General features: G+C 35.3%; 2 protein-coding genes across 3 annotated transcripts; both read left to right on the top strand.

Moving 5' to 3' along the window:
- Nucleotides 1-3,027: 3,027 nt before the first annotated feature.
- LOC116144306 (alpha/beta hydrolase domain-containing protein 17C) lies at nucleotides 3,028-6,432 on the top strand. 2 transcript variants are annotated; one of them, XM_031429772.1, is made up of 7 exons: nucleotides 3,028-3,555; nucleotides 3,659-3,695; nucleotides 3,942-4,178; nucleotides 4,284-4,331; nucleotides 5,264-5,706; nucleotides 5,847-5,930; nucleotides 6,261-6,432. In XM_031429772.1, exons 1-6 carry the CDS (start codon nucleotides 3,245-3,247, stop codon nucleotides 5,917-5,919), a joined length of 1,149 nt encoding a protein of 382 aa, XP_031285632.1. In that variant the 5' UTR covers nucleotides 3,028-3,244; the 3' UTR covers nucleotides 5,920-5,930; nucleotides 6,261-6,432. The 2 variants fall into 2 exon arrangements, with proteins under 2 accessions (XP_031285632.1, XP_031285631.1); XM_031429771.1 differs by having other exon boundaries at nucleotides 6,255-6,432.
- Nucleotides 6,433-9,669: 3,237 nt separating this feature from the next.
- On the top strand, nucleotides 9,670-18,644 carry LOC116144310 (DNA-directed RNA polymerase 2, chloroplastic/mitochondrial). Its single transcript, XM_031429775.1, has 19 exons — nucleotides 9,670-10,721; nucleotides 11,003-11,218; nucleotides 11,317-11,450; nucleotides 11,539-11,605; nucleotides 11,745-11,803; nucleotides 12,180-12,297; nucleotides 12,496-12,609; nucleotides 12,725-12,856; nucleotides 12,943-13,359; nucleotides 14,509-14,559; nucleotides 14,635-14,705; nucleotides 15,467-15,551; nucleotides 16,141-16,293; nucleotides 16,428-16,502; nucleotides 16,602-16,691; nucleotides 16,784-16,831; nucleotides 17,196-17,310; nucleotides 17,390-17,493; nucleotides 17,920-18,644. Exons 1-19 carry the CDS (start codon nucleotides 9,801-9,803, stop codon nucleotides 18,028-18,030), a joined length of 3,081 nt encoding a protein of 1,026 aa, XP_031285635.1. The 5' UTR covers nucleotides 9,670-9,800; the 3' UTR covers nucleotides 18,031-18,644.
- The last annotated feature ends 751 nt before the right edge of the window (nucleotides 18,645-19,395 follow it).

Here is a 19,395-nt window from a genome sequence, read left to right as displayed (position 1 = left end):
AAACTTGTATCTTTGTTATTGATGAATTTGTTCAGAAATACTATAATGAAAGGAACATAAGAGTTTGTCTCTATGTATTTAACCAAATAGAAGTGTTCGGTTCCTATTGGACCTATGACTAGAATACCTCTAGAGGGGAATAGGGCTAGACAGAGCGAAAAGGGTTTTCCATGAGATGTGAAATGAAAACTATTAGACTCACACGAAGTTTGTGAACAAGTGATTGTCTGATACTAAGCAAGGAATATCCGTCTTTCGGTTAAACAAGATGTATTGAACTCATCATTCATTCAATGTCATCATGTTTGATTGAGTTTATTTAGTGGTCAAAACAATTTATTTAAAGTTATAATCACTTTTAAAGTTTTTTTTTAGGTTGTTTGGTTGCATTTCAAATATACTTATAAGATTTTAAATAAGTTATTTAAATATGATCTCGATAAAATTAATATCGAATCTCCTAATTAAAGAATTATCTATCAAAAAGTTGCATCTACATTTGCCTTTAATAATTAGACCCCATATTGGAGAGATGGTTGTTGGTTTGGGTAACGCTCAAATCAATTAATTATTGCATGCGTAGATGATTATTAATTATTTATAGGTACTATGGTAAAGGCATTTTTCATGTTAAATATCATTAAAATTAATAATAAATGCAGGAAAAAATTAGTTAGGGCGAAAATGTTACAAGACAATCTCTAGTCCTTACCATATTTGGTTACTTTACACACAAATCAGTATCACCTACATGCATAATTAATATTAAATATCATTTATAGCCATAATATGACCAAAAAGAAACGACAAATAAAAGCTAATTATTCAATTAATTCCGTAAGGTATGATTTAATGACAAAAGAGTAAACGACTTTTTCCCATCAAAGGTTTGCCTCTATGACACTTTCTCATCTAAAAAGTTTTAAAATACAACTTTCCCATCAAAAATTTATATTCTACTAATGTCCAAAATATACTTCATTTTCTCAATTGGCGTTTAGCGAGTTACTAAAAGTTAGGGTAAAAAGGGTTTTGTAGAGTAAAGATCGGTGGATCCAATTGTGGTGACCGATTGAATATTTGCCGCTGAAATCAACCAGAAATCAGCGAAGAACAAGAAACCTTAGCTCTGCAGTGGTCGACAATCAGCGCAAAATCAAGTGTCGAAGTGAGAGATATTTTGTAGAGAAAAGACTGAAGGTTCAAATGGTGGTGACGGAGTGAATTTTTGCAACTTGAATCGGCTTTGTGTATTAATAGAATATAAACTTTGGGTGAGAAAGTGGTATTTTGAAACTTTTTAGATGCAAATGTCATTAAGCAAACCTTGGGTGGGAAAAGCGTTTACTCAATAATAAAAATCCTCTTTTGGTTTCAAAAATAATAAAAATTCTCTACCGTTAAGTTTTAAGTATTAAATTAAACGATAAGAGGGTAATATGATAATATTTACAACTTTTTAATAGTATAAATTTTATCAATTCATTAAACATCAGGGAGTTTTTTGTTATTTTAGAAATCTGAAGAGAGTTTATGTTATTTTATCATATCTTTAACCCATACTTCATCTCCAAATTATAAATTCGAAAGTGGTCATATAAAACACTCTTAAATAATCCCTAAATCAATTAGCTTTTTCATTTGAAATTATAATTATATTTTAATCATAAGCAATTTACAATATTAAATACTAAATCAAGGCATGAATAGGCCAAATGGATGCAAATCTTTGCTCATTTTTTTAATTAATTATTGATTCTATGGGCCTCTTTTTAATGGTATTTATTGGTATACAACCATTCCTAGATCTTATCCTATTGTATTTTTAATTATTAATTATACCATGGAATCTTAGTAAACAAAACAAGAAATTTTTACCATAAAATTAATATTTGCATAGGCAAAATAAAATGGGTAATCACAAAATTCACAATAATACAATAGATAAAGCAAGTTTCAACTTATTTATATAATTAAAAATTATATTATATATTTTTTAACGAGTTATTATTTAACAGCCCATAATATATTAAATTGATATTTTTTTAAAAGGTTATTATGGATGGATTAATATACAAGATTTTGTTTTCGGGCTTTCTGAAAACGCGATTTTGACAATTTAGGAACTCACACTCTATTTAATCGAGGGAAGTGATTTTAAATCTCCATCAAATTGATCACTATTCTTACTGTTAAATATACTTCTATTTTATTTTATATATAAAATTCTCTTTAAACCCCAATTTGATATAAAAAATAGCTTTACTTAATTAGGGTTTTTATTTGCACTCCTTTTCCCTTTAATTTGAAACTTAATTAGTTTTTATTCTACCATTTTTTCCTAATTTTAAACTTAATAAGGTTTTTTTGTTTACATCACTTTTTCCTCAATTTATTAATTATGTTTTTTTTTTCTTTATTTATAACCCTTTTTCCCAATTCCAAATCTGAAACTTACTTTTTTTTTTTTTCTTAAGATTCAAATTTATTTACTTTCTCCATAACTTTAGTATTATAGTTTCATCAAACAAAGAATTAATTGAATATAAAAAAATTCATTCTAATGGTTTATGTTATAATTAAAAGTAAAAAAATAAAAATAAAATAGAGAATAATAAATGTTTATTAAAATTAAATTTGTCAAACTAAAAGTAAATTTAAAAATGAGAGATAACGATTAATAATTAAAATATGTGATTAATTCATGTATTTTTAGAATATTTCTCATTTTAAAGTAATAAAATTGGATCAAGAAGGAATCTTTATCGTTAAAATCACTGTCTGTGACGGAGCTGCCCATACACGACACAGCAATTTACAGCCGTTACACAACTTCTCAAATCTCAAACAAACAAAACACAATACGCTGGCAATTTTGTTTATTTTTTATTACAAATTAAATAATTAAGTAAACACTTTCATTGCCCTACAAGGACACGTGTCATCCCATCACCAAACCCCGTTCTTCATAATTCAAAACAATCACCATCACCCCAATCACTACCCAGTTACTTTAATTATATATCTATCACACGTGCTCTCTTCCATTTTTTCGCCGGAGTTGCCTCCGCTTTTCCCCCAAACCCTCATTTTTTCTTTTCCTTCACTTTCTCGCCATCCAAACGCTCCCTAACTCCGTCTCTGTTCGTGTTTTGTCTTTCTTTTGTTCTAGATTCGACTATGTATTGACCAAATAGTTTCGGAGTGGAATTAGAGTTTGAGTTTTATAGTTTTTGGTCTTAAAATGGGGGGCGTCACGTCTTCGATGGCGGCGAAGTTCGCTTTCTTTCCGCCGAGTCCGCCGTCGTACGAGGTGGTTACGAGAGCGGGGGATGAGGTGACGAGGAAGCTGGGGATGTCGGGGGTGGTCATGAGGGAAAACGTGGACGTTTTGAAGCTGGATACGAAGAAAGGGAATCAGGTGGTGGCAGTATATATTAAGAACCCTGCGGCTCAATTGACTTTGTTGTTCTCGCACGGTAACGCTGCTGATCTGGGTCAAATGTACGAGTTGTTTTATGAACTCAGTGTCCATCTTCGAGTCAACTTGATGGGGTCAGTATACTTGTAATTTTTTTTTTATATGTATTTTATATTTTTATGTGAATGTTTAGGGCTTTGTATGTGTAAAGTTGTTGAATTCGTGGTGTTTATGCAGGTACGATTACTCTGGGTATGGCCAATCAACTGGGAAGGTATTGTTTTTGGATTTTTGCTATGTTTGGTTGCTGAGAAATTATGGGAAAATTGGAGAGATATGAATTTGGGCCTTTTGATGCTCTAATAAGCTTGGCTAAGCTTTTACACAGTTGTTAAGAATTTACTAGTTTCTTTTTTCTTGTTACCAAAGTTTTTCTGCAACTAAATGAAGTACTAGATTCGATTTGACATTTTATTGGAGATTGCTGAAATTTTGGGTTGTTATTCTATGTTCTGAACAGCCAAGTGAGCAAAATACTTATTATGACATAGAAGCAGTGTATAGATGTCTTCAAGAGAAATATGGGGCGAAGGAGGAAGAGGTTATCTTATATGGGCAATCAGTTGGGAGTGGACCCACTCTAGATTTGGCCACTCGACTACAGAGATTGAGGGCTGTAATTCTACACAGTCCAATCATGTCTGGCCTTCGTGTCATGTATCCAGTGAAGCGAACCTACTGGTTTGATATTTATAAGGTGTTTTTCCTCTGTGTGATGCACTCTTTCAGACGTTTGAGGTCTTTAATTATTTGATTTATCTGGAAATAACTCGTTTTATTGATTCTATTGTTTATGATGCAGAATATTGACAAAATAATTTTTGTGAATTGTCCAGTCCTAGTCATTCATGTAAGTATTTCTTAACTGTTAAGTGATTGTTTAAACTAATAGGTTTGGATCATGAACAAATGCTTTTAATGTGACTGTTGGTATTTAATGATGTAGTACCAATAAATTTTCTCATTCTGCTTAAATTGTGGAGGCCTTTTTGCATTATCCTGAAATGATTAAGGATTCATAGCATACATATTATAAAAATGTGGAACTCTAATCATATACGGAGTCACTGGGTCACCTGCTGTTGATTTTTTGGGCAAATGTAAATACTGAAATGGAGAGGGAATTTTCATACTTTTATTTGGATATATATCCTACATGGGAAGCAAACTCTCTTTTAAGCTGGCGAATCCTGCTGATCACTTGTTGATTAAGATCATCAGCAGTACCATCAAATGTTTTACTGGTAACTCAACCTTGTTCTGAAATTCTGTTTAGTTTTTATCTGAGCAGATTCAGCCATGTGAACTTGATGAAGAATTGAGGCTGATCACCAAATCTAACTAGTTTAATCATCTTATGTAGTCATGTTCTTTATTAAACAGCCATTCAATCAATTTTAAGGGGGTGCCTTCACTATATTTTCCTTTTGATATCTTATTAAGGGATTTTGCTATGTATATACATCAGAATTTGAGGCATGCTTAGGTGTATGTGAGCCCATGCATGATGAAGATGTATGACACACTTTGGTGTTTTGCACTCGTATTTGCATATGAACATATATTGTTATCAATCTCTACCATGAGGTTTAAATGAGCACGCCCTCTAAATATAACTGTGTATAACGTTAACATTCAGGCCATTGTTAAATGGTAGGCTTGTTGTTCTTTACGGAGTGAAATTTGTCTCATACAAATTTGGCATCGTGTACATTTTGTAGATTCTGAAGCAACCTTATTCACCAAGATATGCTGCTTTCTGACTTTGCATGTCACTTGCAGGGAACTGCTGATGATGTTGTTGATTGGTCCCATGGTAAGCAGCTTTGGGATCTCTGTAAAGAGAAGTATGAGCCATTATGGATTAAAGGAGGGAATCATTGTGATTTGGAGCTTTACCCCCAATACATCAAACATCTCAAGAAGTTCATATCAGCGATTGAGAAATCACATTTGAGAAATGGATCTGGGCTTATTATGGATCAGTCAGGGAATCCCAGGAAGAGCACAGATTTTAGAGATACATCCACACCAAGTATAGATCAGAGAGAGAAATGTAGACCAAGTACCGACCAAGGAGAAAAACCAAGAGCAAGCGTTGACCATAGAGAGAAATCAAGAACCAGCATTGACAGGAGAGAGAAATCAAGAAAGAGTATGGATCGCCCTGAGAAAACTGTTAATGGGACAGAACTGCCAGAAAAAGCCAGGAACAGCATTGACCGGTCAGATAATCTAACTGGCTAAAGAGTGTTTTTGCTTCTTTTTTTCCCTGCTGCTTTAAGCAATTGTGCCACCATAGACTGGTGCACATTCTTACAACAGCATGGTTTTCTTGACTGCTGGAACTGAATTATTGTGGCAGGTTTGGAGGCATGATGAGAACGGTTAGACTATGCAATATTGATTGTTTTAAGCCTACAGCAACAAATGTCTAGAAAGAGGAAAGGTCAGTCCACAAATTGCAGTTGTAATTTGCTTCACGTTTAGTTATTTGATTGGTCAGTGGGGTTGTCATGGTGATAGGAAAAATGTCTTATTGTTTCTTATATACATTTTCAGAGTAAAAATAGGAAATTAATTTGATCAACCTAATTATGTATCTTAATTTATTGTCTTTCCAAGTTAATAAATCTTGCCGGCTCTCTTGCTCGCCTGATTTTGTATTTTGATTGGACCTGATTGCAATATGAAAGTGGACTTCTTGGAGTCTACAATTTAGATTGGCCCTCTCTCCAGAAAGCCCATCCCTAACTCATAGTTTTTCTGCCAGTAACAGTTCTAAAAGGTGACAATATAGCCACAATACCGTAAGAAAAACTTCCTGCCCCTGTGTCGGCTTGGGAGTAGGGAACCAGTGAGCAATATTATGCAGTAGTACTCTGATTACTTTTCCTAGTATTTACTCTGTAATGGACATGAAGTTAGAATTTCAGCACTGATTATAGCTATCTGTAAATATCTGAGTGTAGTTGAAGCTTATTTGTATGCTACTACTAAATCAAATCACTAACATACTGCATAAGGAAAGACTCGAGTTCTCTGACAATCGTCTTGAGGGAGTATTGTCAAATTTATTCACTGTTACTTGGAATATTCAATTCTTGGAATGATTTATGAAGAAATCTTTGCCCTTCTCAAATTATGTTAAATGTTGGTCGTCCAAGAATGTGGTTGCCATCTAAATTGTCTGATGGAGGAGGCAAGTATATTTTGGAGTGGTTCCAGTTTCTAAAGTTGAACATGCCTGGCTCATGAGCAAAATAAATGTGTTTTTCGTGTTGTGTTAATTTTAAATGGACTGACATTAGCCCTCTCGGTTAAATATCATCATTTCCATTATCTGTATACAAAGACTTCGTATTATCTACCAATGTTTTAATAACCAATCCGGGGTGAAACTCGNGAGTCTCCAATTTAGATTGGCCCTGTCTCTCCAGAAAGCCTATGCCTAACTCATAGTTTTTCTGCCAGTAACAGTTCTAAAAGGTGACAATATAGCCACAATACCGTAAGAAAAACTTCCTGCCCCTGTGTCGGCTTGGGAGTAGGGAACCAGAGAGCAATATTATGCAGTAGTACTCTGATTACTTTTCCTAGTATTTACTCTGTAATGGACATGAAGTTAGAATTTCAGCACTGATTATAGCTATCTGTAAATATCTGAGTGTAGTTGAAGCTTATTTGTATGCTACTACTAAATCAAATCACTAACATACTGCATAAGGAAAGACTCGAGTTCTCTGACAATCGTCTTGAGGGAGTATTGTCAAATTTATTCACTGTTATTTGGAATATTCAATTCTTTGAATGATTTATGAAGAAATCTTTGCCCTTCTCAAATTATGTTAAATGTTGGTCGTCCAAGAATGTGGTTGCCATCTAAATTGTCTGATGGAGGAGGCAAGTATATTTTGGAGTGGATCCAGTTTCTAAAGTTGAACATGCCTGGCTCATGAGCAAAATAAATGTGTTTTTCGTTTTGTTTTAATTTTAAATGGACTGACATTAGCCCTCTCGGTTAAATATCGTCATTTCCATTATCTGTATGCAAAGACTTCGTATTATCTACCAATGTTTTAATAACCAATCCGGGGTGAAACTCGATAGAGTTGTCGGGTCTCGGGCTTACTAGTTTAACCGGCTTGACTAGCCGGTCAATTCGGGTGTCCAAAAGTTTAAATTTCAGCAAATACATCCTTGAAACTTATGTTAAGTCCATACAGGTTTGCAATTTATCAAACACACTCCAAATACAAATTGGCAGTCGATTAGTGCGTGACGGCGACACACCAAATGCAATCCTAATCATCTCTTGAGCCATTTCCCAGAAAATCTATCTAAGATCAAGCCGAAATCGTTTAAATTTCAACCAGATCTTATCACCGTCGACGTCGATAATCTAGGCCAAATCTCACTACTGTCAGCGTCGACAACCCTCCCTATCATCACGAAAATACTCTCTTCAGTCTCTTGAGTCTTGATCAAAACCCATATCACACCACTCTCGTTTGCCTCACCAAACATTGATTGTTGTTGTCATGAGTTTTTTCGATTTCTAGTTGATTTACTCATCGAAAATCACTTCCGTCGCAACCATTGCACTCATTGACACTTTCTCTTCAAAATCCTCAACATCTCGACTTTCAATTGTTCGTTGGTTATCATCCTAATTTCTAGGGTTTTTGGTGAATAGAGAAATTGATAACTCGGGTCTTGGTTGAATCGGTTCAATTGGTTGGGTCGGGCCGAGCTTGGTTTTAAAACATTGGGTCCGTTTGGTTCTTTATTTCCTACCCTATTCTCAATCATATTTTCAAAATAACTGTTTGTTTTATTATTTAGGAAATACTATTATATTTTATTTAATAACTTTTAGACCCTTTAGGTTTATTAATTTAATTAAACACCCTTAGGAAAAAGTTTAAAAATTAACAAAAACACCCCCACCCACCTATAGTTGCCAGATTCCGGCAACTACCGTCGGTGGTGATCGGAATCTATCACAACGGTATAAAAAAGACCGAAACTGATCGGTAATTAGCCGATCTGGTCGTCGTTGACGGTCATATCTTTGGCCATCTCTAACAAACAAATCTGGCCTTTTGTGGCGTTGACGGCTAGATCTGGCATTTTCTGGCCAGATCGACGCACGATCGGCCAGATCCAATCGATCTGCATCGTAACGCCATATTCCGACAAGATTTCGGCGATGGTGGCTGGAATCTGGCACTGTAGGTGGGTGGGGGTGTTTTTGTCATTTTACTGGAGTGTTTAGTTAAATTAGCAAACTTAAGAGGTTTTTTTGTTGTTAATTTTTAAATTTTACATTGTAATAATCATCCTATTCAACTACCTAATATTATTCCCAATATCTTATCCAAAATAACCAACCAAACGGACCCATTGTTATCTATGCCTCAAACCAGCAAATACATAACTATGTATTTTTTCTCCTAATCCTAAAAATTAATATAATCGGTGACATAAACTTTATTGGTTTAATGCTTTGATAACCTGTTGTATATTCCAATGATAATATTCTGGATTAAAATTGATTAAAACAATATGTTATCTATATCTTCTACTTATTTATTGTTATATGCCGCGTAAATAATATAAATAAATTCTGAAAGATAATCAAGAAATTTTGAATAAAAAATGGTAATGAATGATTTGATAATCGAAATTTTCTCACTCATCTTGAGTTGATTATCAAAAATATTTTAATAACATAATATTCATAGTTTTTATTTTCCGAAAAACCCTCTTTTAATATGATAAAGTAATATTATTTTTTTCAACCTTTGTTTAGGTTTTAATTTTTAACCGAAGAGTAATGCTATGTTTACTCACGATCTTACCAACCATCTTATTATTTTTTATAAATATAATGTATAATATGGATATTATACGCATAATATGGATATCATATATAATTTTAACAAAGGTAATAAGACGATTAATAAACTCGTAAGTAAGCATCGCATTATTGTTTAAACGAATATCTCAATCAAATTATTGTAGAACCCCAAAAGAATGGAAAATTCTGGGTGAACCCGACCCTTTTCAATTCTATTTTCTTCTAATTACGTATCAAGAAAAAATCTGAACAACATAGATAGAATATTGATAATTGATATATAAAAGGCCTAGCCAAAAAAACCCAAGGTTTAAGAAGGGTTCAAGTTTAAGGCGGCTACTTCTTCTTCTTCTTCTCTATGAGTTCATTTTTTTTACAAAACCATTTCATTTCATCTCCAAATCATTTCTTTATGCCATCATTCATTTTCCATAAACAATTTTTACTTATTAATTGATGTTCAATACCAAAGCCCCTATCTCTGCCCACAAACTTCATCTCTTGGGTCCTTGTGATAACAATAAAACCCTGCTTCTTTATCGAAACCCTGAAAATATTTCCTCAGTTATGTGGAGAAACGTTGCTAGGCAAGCAATTTTGAGATCTTCTTCCCTTGATTGTAAAAAACCCTTTTCACGTGCTTACAGCTTTCTGGGGTTTTCTCAAGACTCGATTTTTCGTGGACAGTGCAAATTTGGATGTTTGGAGCTGGGTTCTGGCGGAAATCATGAACTGGGTTCTCGTCCGGTTGGTGAGATTTTTAGTCATGAGGATTATTTGGGGAGGCCATGTTTTGGAGTTTTGAAGAATGGTAATTGGGGTAATGGCTTGTGTTTGAGAGGGTATGCCAGTGTAGCTGAGGCTGTTTCTTCAACTGACGTTGAAGAAGATGTGTCAGTTGTTGACGAAGTTCGGGAGTTGTTGCAAGAAATGAAGAGAGAAGAGCATAAAGAGGGAGTGAATACTCAGAGAAAAAGTAAAAAAATTGGGCACGGAATGGGTTCTAAGAAGTATCAAATGCTTAAGAGAAGGCAAGTGAAGATTGAGACTGAGGCATGGGAACAAGCAGCCAAAGAATATAAGGAGCTTTTGCGGGATATGTGTGAGCAAAAACTTGCACCAAATTTGCCATATATGAAGTCATTGTTTCTGGGATGGTTTGAACCTCTGAGGGATGCTATTGTTAAGGAGCAAGAGCGTTGTCGCATTGGGGAAAATAAGAAGGCGTATGCTTCGTATTTTTTTCGGTTGCCGGCTGATAAGATGGCGGTTATTACAATGCATAAGTTAATGGGGCTGTTGATGACTGGAAGTGACCATGGACGAGCTCGAGTTGTGCAGGCTGCTTGCATGATTGGTGATGCCATTGAGCAAGAGGTGGGTGAGATTTATTGTTATATTCAATAACTGGCTCTCTTGATTTGAATCCTTTGGTAATCTTGTTCGAATATGATTGAGTATATGATTCTTAGTAGGCCTATGTAAACATCGGGCATGAATTTTACCTGGTGAAACTTAATATTTTCTAGCCTCATGTCAACGTAATGCATTGTATTTTGGGCATGCTATTGTGAGTACACTTAGTGCAACCTCATGCCCTCCACCCTTTTTTCTTTTAAACTGAGTGCTGATGTAGCATTATTTCCTTGATGGTTCAGGTTAGAATTCACAAGTTTTTGGAGAAAACAAGAAGGAAAAAAGGATATATAAGTACTGAAACTGCAGGAGGAGAATCTGATGCTTCTATCATAGAACAGGAGAAGTTGAGAAAAAAGGTCACCAATTTGATTAAGAAACAAAAGCTTCCTGCAGTGAGGCAGATAGTGAAGGAACAAGATGATTGCAAACCATGGGCCCTTGGAGTGAAGGCTAAGGTTTCCATGCTCTCTTACAATGTCTAGTATGAGTTTGTGTTTTATTTGATTATATGCTTCTTAAATATGTGGTATTTGGTTGGTCTTGTACTTTCCAGGTTGGAAGCCGCCTTATTGAATTGTTGATGCAAACAGCTTATATACAGCCTCCACTTAATCAGTTGGTTGATAGCCCACCTGATATTCGACCTGCATTTGTGCATACGCTAAGAGCTGTGGTAAACGAAAACAAGTGAGTAGTCATTCCTCACGTCCCCTGGACAGATAAATTTTTCCTGTTAATCACCTCAAACTGGTGTTTTTGGCTTTTCTTTGAGCAGGGCCAGTGGCAAAAAATTTGGTAATATTGAATGTGACCCACTGGTTCTCAAAGGGCTGGAGAAAACTGTGAGTGAATCCTGTCATTATTGTAGTTCATTATTCTGGGATATTAGAGTCGCCTGTCTTCAAACTTTTGTTGTAGTTATTTTTGTTTGCATTCAGTTTTTTCATCCATGAGGAACTATAAAAGTTGTTTCTTCAACAGGCAAGACATATGGTGATTCCTTATATGCCGATGTTGGTGCCTCCAGTCAAATGGACAGGGTATGGTAGCTTAAATTCACGTTGCCACTTTTGCTGCCTTTTCTCTTATCTTTACCTTTGAACATTTTGCATTGCATTTAGACCTTATTAAAACTTAATGACCTTGGAGACTAAATCTCCTTAATATACCTAAAGGCTTGTTCAATTGAAACTGAATCTTGCTTCTAATGGTCTGACATAAATTAGTAAATCCAAAGACAGAAACTGGATAACTTGGAAATCCAGTATTGATCTTCATAATGGGGGGTCAAACATAGCTTTCAAAAATTTCACCATGCTTTTTTAGAAATGTGTATAAACAGCTTGTCAGGCTAATTGTTCAAGCTTGCATGGTCAACCCTTTATTTACTGCCCCATATATTTCTGTCCTTTGCAGTTATGATAAAGGAGCACACTTGTTTTTGCCATCCTATGTCATGCGAGTACATGGAGTTCGACAACAACGTGAGGCAGTTAAGAGGGCCCCCATGAAGCAACTAGAACCAATTTTTCAGGTTTGGAAAATAGTTAGATTTGCTGCATGATTGTTTTTATTTTTATTTTTTTTCTGTTTGATCTGCAAAATCTATTGTACTCAGCTATGGGACTTGTAACCACTTTTTGTACTTGTATTCATATGTATGTTTCATGCAGTTAACTCTGCTTTAAAAAGAATGCTTAATCTTAATCATTTGTCTAAATAATCTGTTCAGGCCTTAGATACGCTTGGAAATACCAAATGGAGGGTAAATAAGAGGGTCCTTAGCGTCATAGATAGAATATGGAGTAGTGGAGGCCGTCTTGCTGATTTGGTGGATCGTATTAATGTGAGTTATTTCATTAGTTTTATCCTTTATTTTCTTGGTTATTCGATTTTTCATGTTCAATATCTTCTATGAGATCAGTTCGATTGACTCATAGCTGCCAACTTCTACATGGCAGATTCCTTTACCAGAGAAGCCAGATACTGAAGATGAAACACTGCTTAAGAAATGGAGGTGGAATGTTAGAAGTGTGAAGAAAGAGAATATGGAGAGACATTCTCAGCGTTGTGACACGGAACTTAAACTTTCGGTAAGATCATGTCCCTTAATCTATGGAAAAATAATCAAAAACATTCCTCATAGGATTTATGTGAACTCTTTACAATTGGGGAGCAGGTAGCACGTAAATTGAAGGAGGAAGAAGGTTTTTATTACCCGCACAATCTTGATTTTCGAGGGCGTGCATACCCCATGCATCCATACTTAAATCATCTTGGCTCAGATCTCTGTCGTGGTATCTTGGAGTTTGCAGAGGGACGTCCTCTTGGCAAGTCTGGCTTACGCTGGTTGAAGATACACCTAGCTAATCTATATGCTAATGGTGTGGACAAACTATCTCATGAAGGTCGATTGGCTTTTACTGAGAACCACTTGGATGATATATTTGATTCTGCAGACAGACCACTGGAAGGAAAACGGTGGTGGTTAAAGGCAGAAGATCCATTCCAGTGCTTGGCTGTATGCATGAATCTTGCCGAAGCTTTGAGAAGCTCTTCCACAGAGACATTTATATCACATATTCCTGTTCATCAGGTACCCTTTTCATTTTTTCCCTGGATCCTGCTCGTTTCATCTCTTTATATTTTACTAAAAAAATTTCCTTGACTGAATCTTCATATTTTCTGAGAAAATTTGATAAGTTGATGTGGTAGAAATCACATTAATAAATTCTGCTTTAAACAGTCTTTAATCTTCTTAAGAGAAAAGATGGATCTTGTGTAAGGGAGTTACACTGAGCTTAGCCAACACTGGGTGCATAAAATCTGTGTGCTATACTCTCTTTCCCACTTTGTGTTTGTGTGTGTACTACTTTTTGTGTATATTTTCAGTACAAAAGTAGATGGGATATGTTTCTCTTGCCAGGTTTATCAATTCAAACAGAAAGCTAAGTTGTGTTTGTCAACAACCTTGATGCTGGAATTGTGTCATATATTGGGTTTTTAACAGTGTTTTAAAACCCAGGCCAGTTGAACCGGGACCCAGGGCCTTCACTGGCCCGGGTTACCAATTTTACTATTCATCAAAAACCCTAGAAATTAGGATGACGATCGGCGAACAATTGAAGGTTGGGATGTTGGGGGTTTTGAAGAGGAAGGGCTGGTGAGTGGAAAGATGGTGATGGAAGTGATTTCCGGTTAGTGAAACGACCGGAAATCACAAAACTATATTGGCAGCAACATTGGCGAGGTGACTGGGGATGGGGTGAGATAGGTTTTGGTCATGAGGTTGAGGGGAGATCTTTCGTGGTGATGGGGTGTGTTGTCAACGCTGGAAACAGGCCGTATTTGGCCTGGGTTGTCGACGCTGGCGATATAATTTGGGGTGTTTTTGCAAGATTTCAAACTTGTAGGAGCTTATGTGTGATTTTCAGGGGTGTTTTTGCTCAATTTTAAACCTTTTTACATGTTGATGTTACCGGTTTGGTTCACTGGTGAGACCGGTTCAACTGGTCAACCTGGGACCTGGCCACTTTGCTGGGTTTTACCCCGGGCCGGGTTTTAAAGCCTTGGTTTTTAACATGAATGTTATGCATTTTGATGGGTGACCACAAATTAATCATCTGTTCTGTCACTTTTTCCTTTTAAATATCAGTATCTCATCTCTATTCACACTCTGGTTGGAATCTGGTATATTATTATTGTTGTAGTGCTGAAAAGTTTCTTCCCTCTTTTTTTTCTCTAGGATGGTTCCTGCAATGGTTTACAACACTATGCTGCACTTGGAAGAGACAAGGTTGTGGTTTTTCTGCATTTGGCAGTTATGATTAAAGCTGTTATACTATTTTCTAATTGGAAATTCTCTTTTCAGTTAGGAGCAGTCGCTGTTAACCTGGTTGCAGGAGAGAAGCCTGCGGATGTTTACTCAGGAATAGCCGCTAGGTAGGCTGTTTTTCTCTTTGTGAAAAATGAATCCTTCGGGTCACCGCTTTCTTTATTTTGTTGAAATAGTGAGATTCAAATGAGTATTTAAATTTCTTCTCCTTTAAAGAAGAAAGAAAATAGGTAACCATTGATAAGTGTGCTTTTGTTGAAACAATTCATTTAAGTATAGGTTTATATGAAATTTGAAATATAAAGAATATAGTTTTAGTGACAGAAGTTAACTTTTGATTTGATAAAGGAGGTCCTGAATTCTGGAATTTCATACCATTTCCTGACAGAATAGAGGAAGCTTTAAATTCTACAAAAAGAGAATGGGAAAAATGTAGAACTAGTAGCTGCAATGAGCATGATCCCATACTTAGTTTTTGATGACCATAGTGTGATGCCAACTCTTCATGAGTAGATGCTGAATTCCTGTAGGGTTAAAGCAGGTAGCAGTCTGCCCATAAACTTGTTTGACATTATCTATTTTGTTATGCGAGAGCTTGTTATAATTGCTGGTGTTACAATTAGATATGCAGTGCTTGAAAACCAGAAAAACTGACAACTAATTGTATATGCCTGATAAGTATAACATTTTAACCTAACATCTGTGGTTAATTACTGTTATTTTAGTTTGATTTGTAGATTCTGCTTAAAATCCGTAAAGATATTTTCATTTTATATCTAATATTTATGGTAGTGCAAAACCAATTAAACGTCTGATTAAGTCGGTTAAGGCAGCTATATGAGGATGAGAGGTCATATTTTCTTTGCAGGGTATTGGATATTATGCGGAGAGATGCCCAACAGGATCCTGCAATTTTTCCCGATGCTTTGCATGCAAAGATCTTACTAAGCCAGGTTTTCAGCCAACTTTTATTTTTTTTTATTAGAATGGTATCATCAAAGGGTATATAATTTAGATGAAATTAAACTAGTTAATAACCATGTATGTTATCCGGTAGATACATAAGTAGACTATAGACTGCAATGCATGAGAGAATTGGTTATTTGGGACTGTACACTGCCATTTACGGTCCATTTGATATGGCTTCTTTAATTATAGCTCTTTGTAAATATAAATCTTAATGAAAAAATTGTTGGTTATTTGGTTTTATAAATATAGAAGAGTTTACTGGTAATTAATTACTAAGATTTTATTTAAAGAAAGTATAAAGTTGAATTTCTAACATAATATTGGTTATCCAAAAGAGAGCTTATTGGAAAAGTTTGCCCTAGATGTAAAACAATTTATGTCGTCACCCATAAGCTTTTCTTGAGTCGTAATGAAACAACATAGTAAGAACTGGAAAAAGAAATAGGGAAAAAAAAAAATTGTATTGAAACGCTCTTTTGTCTAATGGATAACTCGTAGCAAATGCATTTTCCTGTTTGGTCTGTGATTTTGTCTTGTCACTGATAGTTATTCTGATGGCTGGACATCAACTAGGTGGATAGGAAACTAGTAAAGCAAACTGTGATGACATCAGTATATGGTGTGACTTACATTGGTGCTCGTGATCAAATCAAGAGAAGGCTGAAGGAACGTGGTGTGATTGCAGATGATACAGGGACTTTTGGTGCTTCTTGTTATGCTGCAAAGGTAAGACAAACACTCTTTCTTGTCTACTTTCCTTTCATTCCTCAAATTTCAGTGGCTTGCTCTAGGAAATCCTGTGTCTGTTCTTGTAAAGATTTTATCTTTAATGGCAAGATTGGATTTTTCTCCTTGAGCAGGTAACTTTAACTGCTTTAGGAGAGATGTTTGAGGCTGCACGTGGTATCATGAACTGGCTTGCTGAATGTGCTAAGGTGTGTCTTTCTTCTTTTAATATGTTTATAACACACTTGTGTAAAATATGCTAAGTTGTCATTCTATTAGTTATGATTACAAATCTTTAATTGTTACAGGTTATTGCATCTGAAAATGTGCCAGTACGGTGGACAACTCCTCTTGGCCTTCCTGTTGTGCAACCTTACCGGAAATTAGGGAGGCATAGTGTAAGTATTAGATACTATCACCAATTTTAATCACATATGTGAAGACTTAAAAACATTTCCAGTCAATTACCTTCTTTGTAAATTTGATTCAGGTCCAAACTTCCCTTCAGACTTTAACTTTTAAACGCGAAACCGATAAGGTATGTGCCTTTGTTGTCTTTTTTATTTTGGTAACCATGAAACAATATTTATTTATTTATTTATTTTTTCGCTTTCTTTATTTTGTTGTTGAGTTATTTATTTCACTTTACATATATATGATTTAGTGGTGTTCATCTTCCATGCCTAGCACATCTAAATGAGAAATTCTATGATAACCTGCTTTTGTGACCAAAAGAGCGGCTCTATTCTTGGATCTTAGCATTACCAATGAGAAGCATGCGATTCTATTGTGTAATTTGATTTCATCAGTTTCTAGGATTTTATATGAGATCAACATTAAAATCACTAGTATTTAATTTTCTTAGCCAAATCTCAAACAATGTGGTTCTTCTTCTTCTATAGGTCATGGTCAGGCGACAAAGGACAGCTTTCCCACCAAATTTTGTCCACTCCCTAGACAGTTCTCATATGATGATGACTGCTGTTGCCTGTAGAAATGCAGGCTTAAATTTCGCAGGTGCTTTTCGTTGTGTTTTCTGCCATCAGCCACTTAATTTCAAATTTTCTTATTATTGTGAACTGGTACATGATTACAGGGGTTCATGACTCATATTGGACACATGCATGTGATGTTGACGAAATGAATAGGATTCTTAGAGAAAAGTTTGTTGAACTTTATGAAAAACCGATACTGGAGAATGTAAGTATCTTCACCTCTAAATCTTCAATTATTTTCCATTGTCAGATATTATCATTTACCAGTTTTAATTAAGATGTGGATATATCCAACTTATTTTTCTTCTAGTTTGTCGACGAAGTCAACTCTAAAGTGATCAATCTGCATTTCCAGCTGGTCAACTGTTGTTTTGAAAGGGAAAAAAGAATACTTATCTACTTATGTAGTAACTTTTGATCACCCGACAGTACCTACATTTCTTTAATTAATCATTGTTTTCAAAGCAAAGTAGATATGATATAAGATATGCAAATATAGATTACCTTGGAACACAAACCCCACCCCCCCCCCCCCAAAACAAAAAAAAAAAAAGGGACAGAAGGAATATGGATATTGTGGTCTATCTTCTTTTAGGGTGGTGATGTAAATTGTTGTTTGTTTTGTGCACAGTTATTGGAGAGCTTTCAACAATCGTGTCCTGCTTTGTCTTTTCCTCCGTTGCCTGAGAGGGGAGATTTTGATCTAAGAGATGTTTTAGAGTCGCCCTATTTCTTCAATTGATCTATTACAAGAGCCTCTCTTTTTTCTGACATGCAAGCAAACCCATGTTCAGAAGATCAATTTTTATCTGACATGTAGCACCTGATTCGGCACGGCGATGAAAACTTGGCTCTATCAGAAAACATGGCACTTTCATGGAGAGTTGCAGCACACGCCTGTACATATATGGAGAAAATCATCAACAAGATCATCATATGGTATTGTATATCTTCACTTGGTCTTAAACTCAGATCTTCTGATACCCCTGTATAGTCGACATAAATTCTAGTTTCAGAGCATTCATGCATTCTGTGGTGGTAGAAGTGTGGAGCTGATACATTTAATGAGTCCTCCTTATCAAAAGCTTAGATTCAAAATTATGTGTTACTTGAAGGAGCTTCTTCACAGTTAATTTATAGATTCACTTGGGGGACAAGGACATACACAGTTGCGACTGATCTGAACTGACGGGATGATAATTTCTCTATTAATTGCTGCCGCAGGCTGTTCTAAAAAAATTGCAGTTTTGACTGCTATCTGTAATGATATTGTTAATTACAATTGTAACTCAGTTCATCCGACTTCTTGTGATCATGCCATACAAATTAATGAGAAAGAAATGTAAAGATGAGTCATGTATATTTCGGTTGATGTGTGTCGCATGCAATTTTTAGCTATCTGAACAAAGCGTTTGTGTGATCTCAAATCTCTCTTTACCAATCTGCTGACATTGCTGCACCTTTGCTTCAACTAGAATACCTCCTAAGTTCCTAACAGAACTGAACTAAACCCTTATTTGGTTGTTAATATCTCATATGGGTTTATTTATTCAATCAAGATCACTTGACAAACCCTGTTTCATTAATTTTTTTTTCTCCTGTAACATGACAACTTGTAATTTTTTCTCATGTGGGTTTATTATGTCGCATTTGTGAGAGTATTAATGAGAATGGTTTGTAAGCGTAGTATCATCATTATTTATTATATCAGTGCAACGTTACATATTAAACAGTAAAAATTGTTTAACTGTTCATCCAAAAACCACCTATTCAAACTGGTGTACTCAAATCAAATGTTAGTAACATCTAATCACCATAAAGATTTTCATCTACTACAATCAAGAGTTGCTTTCTAGTGCATAATAGTGTTTTGATACTCGGCCAGTTGAATCAAGACTTGGAGCCTTTGCCGAGTGGGTTATCACTTTTAACTATTCACCCTAAATCCTAAAATTAATCCTAAAATTATAGACGACTATCAGTGAGCATATGACAACAATTATGTTGGGATTTTTGGAGAGGAAGTGCTGATGAGTCCAAAGATGGTGAAGGGAGTGATTTCCAATGGGTGAATCGACCGAAAAAGGCAAAAATCAATCAACCAAAA

Source organism: Pistacia vera, unplaced genomic scaffold, assembly GCF_008641045.1.
Source record: "Pistacia vera cultivar Batoury unplaced genomic scaffold, PisVer_v2 Contig441, whole genome shotgun sequence".
NCBI lineage: Eukaryota > Viridiplantae > Streptophyta > Magnoliopsida > Sapindales > Anacardiaceae > Pistacia > Pistacia vera.
This window is presented reverse-complemented; position numbering and strand designations above follow the sequence as displayed.

What these genes read in the sequence shown, in the direction of transcription:
- LOC116144306 (XM_031429772.1), top strand. Translation starts at nt 3,245, where the DNA reads ATGGGGGGCGTCACGTCTTCGATGGCGGCGAAGTTCGCTTTCTTTCCG. An exon ending in CTTCGAGTCAACTTGATGGG is followed by an intron (nt 3,556 to 3,658) that starts GTCAGTATACTT and finishes GTGTTTATGCAG; the next exon opens with GTACGATTACTCTGGGTATG. An exon ending in GTCCAGTCCTAGTCATTCAT is followed by an intron (nt 4,332 to 5,263) that starts GTAAGTATTTCT and finishes TGTCACTTGCAG; the next exon opens with GGAACTGCTGATGATGTTGT.
- LOC116144310 (XM_031429775.1), top strand. Translation starts at nt 9,801, where the DNA reads ATGTTCAATACCAAAGCCCCTATCTCTGCCCACAAACTTCATCTCTTG. An exon ending in TCAAAGGGCTGGAGAAAACT is followed by an intron (nt 11,606 to 11,744) that starts GTGAGTGAATCC and finishes TTTCTTCAACAG; the next exon opens with GCAAGACATATGGTGATTCC. An exon ending in TTAAACGCGAAACCGATAAG is followed by an intron (nt 16,832 to 17,195) that starts GTATGTGCCTTT and finishes CTTCTTCTATAG; the next exon opens with GTCATGGTCAGGCGACAAAG.